The sequence below is a fragment of the Lottia gigantea genome, assembly GCF_000327385.1.
Source record: "Lottia gigantea unplaced genomic scaffold LOTGIsca_325, whole genome shotgun sequence".
In the NCBI taxonomy this organism is placed as follows: domain Eukaryota; kingdom Metazoa; phylum Mollusca; class Gastropoda; family Lottiidae; genus Lottia; species Lottia gigantea.
This window is the reverse complement of record NW_008709094.1, coordinates 19938-29284: the sequence shown is the minus strand read 5'-3', so window position 1 is coordinate 29284 and position 9347 is coordinate 19938. Positions and strand designations below refer to the sequence as shown.

Here is a 9347-nt window from a genome sequence, read left to right as displayed (position 1 = left end):
CCCCCCCGTAAAACAGTATAAATAAAAAAAAAACTCTTTAAAACCCACCAAGACTCGTTTTCAAGGCACCCTTTTTTTCCAAACTTTTACATGGAATTTTTCTTCGACCTTGTGAATAATTAATTAATCCCGTGTATTACACCAATATCACTGTCGAAATTCTGTTCTACCCAATCACTATCCTATGATATCAGATCCTTTATAATCCGATCTTATCAGAGGTTATCATGCTGTTCTTATTTCTTATCCCACCCTTTCCTATTCTTCTTGCTAAATGATTTTCCCCGATAAACTTTATCATACCACGATTACTATGTAATGACTCACTTACCATCCGTGTAATGGTATAGATTTTCGCATGTTCCTTAAGCATGCAACGGTACGATTATTCACATCTAACCGTTGCTTGAACAAATCCCATATTCTCGTCATTAGAGACTAATGAGCCCCCTTGGCAAACCATACGTCACTATTAAGTTTATCCAATCAGGAATCTCGTAACATTTGGTGTAAAAGGATAGTGATTGCATTATCATGCAACGTTGCTTAAGGAACATGACATTTTTCAAGCTTTATTAATTAATTAATATAATATCTTACATTTACTTTTATCATGGCCCAACTCAAATTGTCCTTTACCATAATCATACATTATCATGTCATGTTATAATTGTTATTTTCCAGATGAGAAGGTGTTTTATCTGTGTCCGGACAGACTACGTCTACCACTAGTATTCTATTTTGCTCATACAGCTGTGGTATATGTTAATAAACTGGTACTGGCAGGGCTATTGAAGGTATGACATTATTGAATTCACAAGAAACATTGAAATGATGAAGAAATCCAGGATGACATTGGCCGGCATTGGTGATATTGGTGAAAACTATTTTGTTGTTCTTTCCTTATCCAAAAATTCAATATCAGTTAATCTTGGGAGAGGGTTATAAGGGCGAATACCCAAAAATATAGGAAAAAAATAAGTTAATCCTTTGATAATCAGTAACGTTCTATATTATGATTGTGGGTTATATTACATACGTGAGTCTCCGTTTCACAAAATTTACGATCAAAACTCAAAGTATTGTTTAAAAATCCTATGCGGAAGAATCTGTTGAAGCTGTTTTTAGAAATTTTAAAACAGAACCTAAAATATTGTTATTTCTCAGAGTTTCAGATCATCAGACAATAATAACCCTAACCTTAACCCTACAATATATAGGTATATAGTACTAAAGATGTAATTTGGTTTATTTTCAAGGATTATTATGTTATTCTATCTATTTTTCTAGACGAGAGTTAATCTGGAATTTGAAACCATGTTTGAAACTGGAGTTGATGAAATGTCTTGGGATGATACTGTAAGCTAATTGCTTTGTGTTGCGATTCCAAAAAAATAATAAAAGTCCGTTCAGCCCTCTATTTTCATCTTAAGGTGGTGTGGTTCGTAAGAAAAAAGCAGAAAATGCCACTTTTCTCTAATTATTTACGCTTAAAATCAATTTTACATATATCTGAAAAATAGTGACATTTCAAAGATAATTTACTTACTTAACATACTTTCTATGGTACTGAAAATCCCGAACCGTACACCTCGTATAATCAGCTTTAGCGTTAACGTTGATTTTGCCACCTTCACCCACATTGTATGACAGTTTAAAAGGATGGAATGCCGAGAGTCAGTTCCTTCGAAGCGTAATAGTGGATGCTCACTTAGTTACTGAAGTTGTCTAACAATTTCACGGTTTCAGGAGAACTATCGTATGGGAGGAAGTTATAAATGGCCAACTATAGAATCAGTTGTTGATTATCGTCGACAAGTAAGGAACATCATCACCAATATAATAGAGAAGACACCTCTAGAGCTTCCTATTAATATGGAAAGCCCTTGGGTAAGTACATTTTTTTTATCCTTTTCATGTCCTAGGCCTATCTCTATTTGTAAAGGGCCAATGAATGCTCACGTTAGAGCCGTAAGTGGTGGTCGAGCTGTTAGTGACGTTATGATTAGCAAATTGGCATTTGGTTTTTGCAAGCTTACATGGGCATAAATGAAAAAACATAGCAGCAATATGCCTATAGGCTAATTGAATCCCAAGAGAGTGTTGTCACCATACAATCCATTGTGATATCTTTGTTAGTGCTGTAAAAAGGATGAACTCTTATCCATTTCGTATCTCTTTCAACAGTGGGCTTTGGTGATGGGAATGGAACATGAGAGAATTCACCTAGAAACTTCAGCAGTTCTAATTCGTCAACTTCCGGTCGATATGGTTACCAAACCATCTGCTTGGATGTATGCTCCAGTGAAACATGGTACGTTTTATCTCTCAATCATTGAGAACTTGCTATTAATTGTGGTCGAAAAGAATTCAGATCAGTCTAATGTGTGGCGTACGAAATGTAGTTCTCCTAAAGTGTTTGATATCTATCTTCAATGTTTGCAGCACTCCTACCGAGATCAGTGGAAATCGAAATAGCAGTTTTTTTAGTGTGTGTGGGAGGAGGGGGCTGTTATCACCAATAGTTTATAATCTCAAGGTTTATTTCCTCATGTATGCGTACTGCCTTTGAATATCCACAGATTTTCGAGTTATTTCAGATAAAGGGGTTAATGGTAACACCAATATGCATTATATTAATGCTACTGACGTGACGATGGGTAAACCTGAAGATTTTCCTTCTTACGGCTGGGATAATGAATATGGTCAAGTTACTTGCCAGTAATTTTCTTTCACTACTTCTTCTAGCTTGTCTCCTTCTCGTAAAGGGATTGAAACACATCTGACTAGTAAAAAAATAGTATTCTGAAATGAGTCAATTGTCATCCTGCCGATTGTACACAATTTGATCTAACAAATGACCAAATAAGAGCGGCATTTCAGAGGGAACGAATTTACCAACTAATAAGATTAGGAATGGCCAAACGGAAAGCTACGCATTTGACAAACCGATCATCTTATTTCAGTGTCCCTGCTTTTGAAGCTTCTAAATTCATGATAACCAATGGTGAATATTTGGAGTTTGTTAAAGATGGAGGTTACAATAGAAAGGGATTGTGGAGTCAAAAAGGGTGGCAATGGAAAGAGTTTAGACAACTGGTACACCCTGTTTTCTGGGTTTGTACTAAAGGTATTGCAATATGACAGATTTCATGTACGCTTTAAACTTTTATGGTCATTTAATAAAATAAATCTGAATACTGTATAAACACCGGGGGGCACTTGGTACAAGGGTTGACTGAAAAGTGCAAAGATTATATCAATTGGGAATATACCAATAACAATGTCCTTCACAGAGTTTTTGTGAATGTGAATTCTCTATTATGTCTTTACCAGAGTTTGCTTTCTTTACCTTATTGATCTAATCTTTTAGGATGTAATAATGGATGTGGATCAAACCTCTCGACTATTTCTCATTGTGAAGCTGTTGATAATAACAATGGTTATGTTATTGATGATGAACTTGGTTCTCCTTCATTTAGGTACTATTCGAATTGTTTTGCCTTCATATTGTATTAAAGATTATATAGCTCTTTTTCTGTTGTACCATACCATCGATCGGAATTGCAACGTTTTGCGTTTTCAATATTGCCAGCAAATGAATCTCTTGTCACTGTAGTAGCTTTAGTACGCAATTGTACTCCTGTACACACTTTAGCCAGATAGCTAATGATAAAAACAACTGACAAAACCATGGTTTCAGTATCCAGGAAGGTCCGATATAAAAAATGCTCTATGATACCCAGTAACAAAGTATTTTGATGACTTTTACAACAGATATCGAGTGATGTTTGATAACATAGAATTGCCACTAGATTGGCCTGTGGAAGTGACCTACCATGAAGCTAAAGCATTCTGTGCCTGGAAAGGAAGTGGCTATAGACTTCCTGCGGAAGCTGAGCAACACGTGATGAGAGGCCCTCAGGTAAGAATGTGCAAGATGGTCCTACATACACAACAATCTGATTATGCATAGTAAACATCTGACTACAAATATCCGTTCAATGCTTACATAGAGATAGACCTATCATTAACAATTATGTCTTTTTTATATAACAAAATATATGGTCCGTCAAGCGAGCTGTTACCCAGTGGCGTTTCTAGGAAACATTTGGTGAAGGACCACAAAATAATCCTGAGGTAGGGTTTGAGGGGGTCCAAAGGCTAATGATAAAAAGTAGGGAGGCCAAAGCCGGGGCGAAGGGTGATGGGGGTTGTTGGGTACGTCACTGCTGAAGAAATCTTTAGCAAATTCACACATCCCATCCCCATGACTGCATTATTCTATTTCAGAAATCACCAGCTGTGGGCACGGAGTGTGACATGATACACCAGGACACAATATCAGCTAATTTAAATTTACAGTATGGATCATCCACGGTAAGACCATAATCACGGTGGTAACAACTATTTGCACTCCAGACCCCGTTTCAGATCCCTTAATCAAAGACGATTTGCTGGTTTACCACAAGTTGTCACGCCAAGAGTTTCAACTAGAAGCATAAGAAGAAACGGACTGTCCATGGATTCCATACTTCCATTATTCGAACGTTTTATTATTCTAAGATTTCATATTACAGCCTGTTAACTTGTACAAACCAAACACAGTAGGATTGTACGATATAATGGGTAATGTCTGGGAATGGAATGAAGATCATTTTAATGGTTTCGAGAATTTTAAAAGTCATCACTTCTATGACGATTTCTCAACACCTACTTTTGATGGCAAACATCATTTAATTTTGGTAATATTTTTAATGATTCTCTCATGCTCGAAAGTTGCTTACTTTTCTTCTACATAATATAGCTATATAGGCCAGTTATTGACAAAACGTAATTACATGTGTTAATCGCTGTACACTATTCGTTCAGCGGAGATTTTTGGGCTAAAACACCAGTTATTCTGGGATAAATCCACTCTTGCAAACAAGGGATGGAATATTTTTTTTTTAAAAAGTATCAATTCTTGTACATTCAAAAGAATCTTTCTTTGGTTTACATTTTATACGATATTCGTTGTAATAGGGTCGCAAAATTTATAACACTTATTTTTGTAGGGAGGGTCGTGGATCTCCACTGGTAATGAGGCTTCTAGATTTGCCAGATATGCATTCCGTCCACACTTTGTTCAGTTCGCTGGATTCCGTACCGTAAGAAATCTGGACGAGAATAAGATTGAGCTACCAATAAGAATTGTTACAACTGATGTATTTGTTCTTGGAGAGGGGGTTACAGGTATAGCTTAGTTTAAACTAACAAAAGCATCATTAGATATAGCACTTCTGATACGGCAATTTCTCTAGATCCATGTCATGCAACAGTAGAGCGGTATGGGGGAGTACGCCCCTCTTGGCAAGATGCCTCCTCGAGATAACTCTACGGTTAATCATCAGATGGCGTTTTATGTCCTCGTTAGTCACATAATCCTCACCAACATTCAACCATTTTTATAGCTATTTTGAAGGCCTGCTGGAATTCCAGATAATATAAGGGGGTTTTTTTTACCAGTTTTCATCTAATATTTGAAGTGTGGTTAGATTATTTCAATTTTATTCGAAGAACAATATTTTTATCTGGTTTCCAGACATTAGGGTCCTTAAAGGCGCTTCAGTCGACCTCTTATTATAATGATGGGACGCACTTGGAACGTTGAGCGTGCTCGAACGTTTCGGTCAAGATACTCCCAACACAACAGCTTGATGATTTGTTTTTCGTGGCTGCTAGTCACATAGGGCACTGTTGCACTGCTTCTCAGTGTTAGTGATAGCCCAGGTTTGTTTTTAAACCAACATGAGCTATCATACAGTGATCCCAGAAAGGAACAGAAAAAAGATTAAATTGCGTGACTCTTACGCAGAAAACGAGTGGCATGAAGTTTCCTTTGCAGTAGTGAATTTGGCTTGGTTGGTGCAAATTGCTGCTATCAGTGTCCCCGATACACATAAAAATCTCTTTACAATTCCTGTAATCATCCAAAGAAATGACAGACGTAGCCTGTATTGATGGTTAAAACTTCAATTATGCTTTATTACCAGAAAACAAAAAAAATTCTTTGAACTTACAATCTTTTGTAAAACCTTTTAGGCAATTCCATTGGCTTGGATGAAACCAAAACTGGATTTAAGAAAGTAGACTCTACCAATTACCAGTATACTATTGATACAGATGCGGCGTTGTATGGAATCTTACAATTGGAGTTTGGAATTCGGGAAGGATATCCTGAGATGCTATCGGAGTATTGTCTTATTATGGGCAATAAATATAACTCAGGAAAAGGCAACTGTGCTGTTTTTGGCTCAGGTGCCGGAAAAATTGTTTTTATATTGAAGAAATATTATGACACCGTACGTTTTATTCCTGTATTTTTTTTTATCTTTGTCATCTTGCTCTGACAGTACTTGTATAATTTTTGCGTTGCTTATTTTCTTGATCACTTAATTGACATGCACTTTTACTTGATTTACGTATAGTAATTGTGCCAATTGTTTTGTTGGTTTTATAATTTTGGCAATGTATTTAATTATATCATTTATGATGGCTACAACTGCGTTACTGTAAGCTATCCACGGCATTCTTCAGTATGAAATGTTATTCTTCTACAATTACGATTTCCCGAATCCTGCCTAATTGGGATAGGTAATCGTGCATTATCCAATGTTTGAAGTACTGAACTTGACGTCGCTTATCTGTACCGACATCGGACTTAAATCGAGAGCTGTTCAATTGATCTTTTTCAGTTTCAGTGAATTATCACATGCTTAAGTATATCAGTCTGTAATTCTTTCTGTTTGTATTGTAGGTTTTGGGTGTAGATGCATTCGCTCGGTATATCCAGGCGGCAACCACATTACAAGAAACCCGTCGTCTTTCAATAACTTCACCTACTGGAGATGAAAAGGAGTTTCTATTGGACCAAGAATTACAAACTGATAATGTTTGCTTTAAGCAGGTAGAACAAGACTATTCGATTATCATTTTAAAATTTCATATCAACGCTTTCTTTTTGAAAGCTGTCGTTCTTTTAAGATAGTTTCAAATGTATGATAAAAGTCATTGGGAGATATGGGTAACGGGAATACTTTTATTTCCAGCTGACATGGATTGCCAATGAAATTGTTGCTCATGATTTGATTTTAATGACTAATCTACATAGACTACAAAATCCGAAAGGTAACATTTTATATGCCAAAAACCACTTTCAAAATCTAACATGAAAATTTTGTTTGATTCGTAATAATAATCCTTTTGATATTGTTTACCATTACTTGAAAGTATTGTAACGAAATTTCGCCTAATATACTAGTATAAATCCACACAAAAGCTAGATGCTCTATTGTACATGCTTACTAGGAACATAGGAAGTGTATATGGACTGGCATGATTTTCGATTTCAGTTATAGATAGTCTAGGATTATTTCCAAATCGAATTGATCATGCTATAATTATATGAAAGCAATAGGGGCAAATCTGGTGTTGCTTTATAGTAAATTTAATATTCCAGTTTAATTATAGAATATTAAACTTTTATTTTGATTTTATAGCCTGGCTGCTAAGACTGTGGGAAATTGTTAAAATGACTGGTATCGTTGTGATATTTTCTATGGATAATCAATGGAAAGAGAATGACTTGCTTCCTATTCTGTCACCCAAGTAAGTTACATTATACATGTATTTGTTGGATCCTTTGTAATGTCTAGTGGGTATCGTTTTTCAGCATGATTTAAATGATTTATGCATCTCAACAAAATGGCTTCTGAGCTTTTTGTGAATAAAAACCACGATGTTTAATCATTTGAAACCTGTCTTTTGTGCATGATGTTCTCTATGAGTCCACAACTATACAACTTTTACCCTCGTTTTTGCCATGCTTTGAAAGAGATTTTGATTAACAGAATTGTCTTCCTTGCACGGATTTTCATCCATTTCATTGGAGTATATATATATTTTGACACGAAACATTGTTCTTGTTCTATTATCTTATAGTATTTGTTTGTTCTTTCTAGTCTTTCCTGTATTGAGAGTGAAGTTTTGGAATATCAAACTTTATCAGGAATTCAAAGATCTACCGTGACAGTCTGGAAACATCATTGGTGCCATCATCATCATACCATTAGCAGATAAATGACCAGATGATGACCGAATTGAGCGTTTTAGTCCGATTTTTTATTTTATTTTGCTTATTTAGCAAATTAACTATTTGAGGTCATGGGATTACTTGAATATAACCAATGAAAGTAAAATTATTATTTTTTATATTTTCCGTATCTTCAATATTTGAAGGTTTAATAACTTTTTTTCATTTCAAAGGTTTTTAGTGCTATTGTCTATTTAAATATTTAAATTTTGCAATTTAAGATATGTAATAAACCTGTAAGCAAGTCGAGATATCTGCTAAGTCTGCTAAGCTGCTAGACTCTTGACTTTACTTGACTTCAGTTTACTACTACTGCTTCATGCAGTTTTCCAATATAAAGTAGAAATTAATGAGATGAAATACTTTAAACTTTAGGCTGAAATAAAGAAAGGCAAACATTGTGTTTTGGGAAATTTGTTTTCGAAAAATAAGTCATTCATATATTGATTTTCGGTAACAACAAGTGGTGTACTATTTATCACAATGACTTCTTGTCCATCATCAATCTGCCCTTCCACCTCAGCAGTCAATCAAACAACAAAAATGACGGCAGATTCCATAGGTCAACAGTGATCCATAGGTCAACAGTGCTCCAAAGGTCAACAGTGCTCCAAAGGTCAACAGTGACTGTTGATGGCAGCAGCTTACAAGTCTAATATGTAGACAACATAATTATTTAATTTGCTCGTGCTGAATTTTCAAATTTTGTTTCTGTAATAATTTTCAAAATTGTTAGTGGTATTTTGTTTATTTAGAGATTTTATATTTTTAATTTTTAAGATATGTTAATGCTAATAAAATAACACGTAGCTAAAGTTTGTTTACCTCTTTTTCATATATGACAATAACCTACTTAAATTATGACATATCATTTGACATACTATATTGTAATCTTCTTAGTATTTTACAATGTGACAATTTCTGAATGTTTATCCCTTTGACAGGTTCATAATCATTTTTACGGCTAGTTAAGAGTTTCTCCCAATTTTTATCAATTGATGAGAATTTGGAAACTGCTGTCATAGTTTTCTTTGCGTGGCAAGCTATCTTCTGACTTTTTTACACAGTTCATGCAATGCTGACTCATTTAATATGAATTTCAAAGTCATTAATTCAAAAATAATTCCACAGCAAATTTATTCATGTCACTCCACGTGTAAGATGAAATCAAACTTTCTGACCCTTAAATAACCATCCAACCCAACATTCTCCA

General features: G+C 35.0%; 1 protein-coding gene across 1 annotated transcript in view; it reads left to right on the top strand.

Annotated features, from left to right (window-relative positions):
- The window catches only part of LOTGIDRAFT_239568 (hypothetical protein), a gene marked incomplete at its 5' end in the record, with an annotated part of 17049 nt that extends 8103 nt beyond the window's left edge, over positions 1–8946 (top strand). Inside the window, 16 exons of the mRNA XM_009058134.1 lie at positions 685–797; positions 1291–1359; positions 1750–1890; positions 2188–2314; positions 2601–2721; positions 2967–3130; positions 3374–3482; positions 3778–3925; positions 4294–4380; positions 4581–4745; positions 5058–5235; positions 6085–6344; positions 6800–6949; positions 7092–7170; positions 7542–7650; positions 8004–8946. Of these exons, the coding sequence (XP_009056382.1) occupies positions 685–797; positions 1291–1359; positions 1750–1890; positions 2188–2314; positions 2601–2721; positions 2967–3130; positions 3374–3482; positions 3778–3925; positions 4294–4380; positions 4581–4745; positions 5058–5235; positions 6085–6344; positions 6800–6949; positions 7092–7170; positions 7542–7650; positions 8004–8121 (2138 nt within the window). The 3' untranslated portion in view covers positions 8122–8946. The remainder of the gene's footprint in view (positions 1–684; positions 798–1290; positions 1360–1749; positions 1891–2187; positions 2315–2600; positions 2722–2966; positions 3131–3373; positions 3483–3777; positions 3926–4293; positions 4381–4580; positions 4746–5057; positions 5236–6084; positions 6345–6799; positions 6950–7091; positions 7171–7541; positions 7651–8003) is intronic.
- Between the last annotated feature and the right edge of the window lie 401 nt (positions 8947–9347).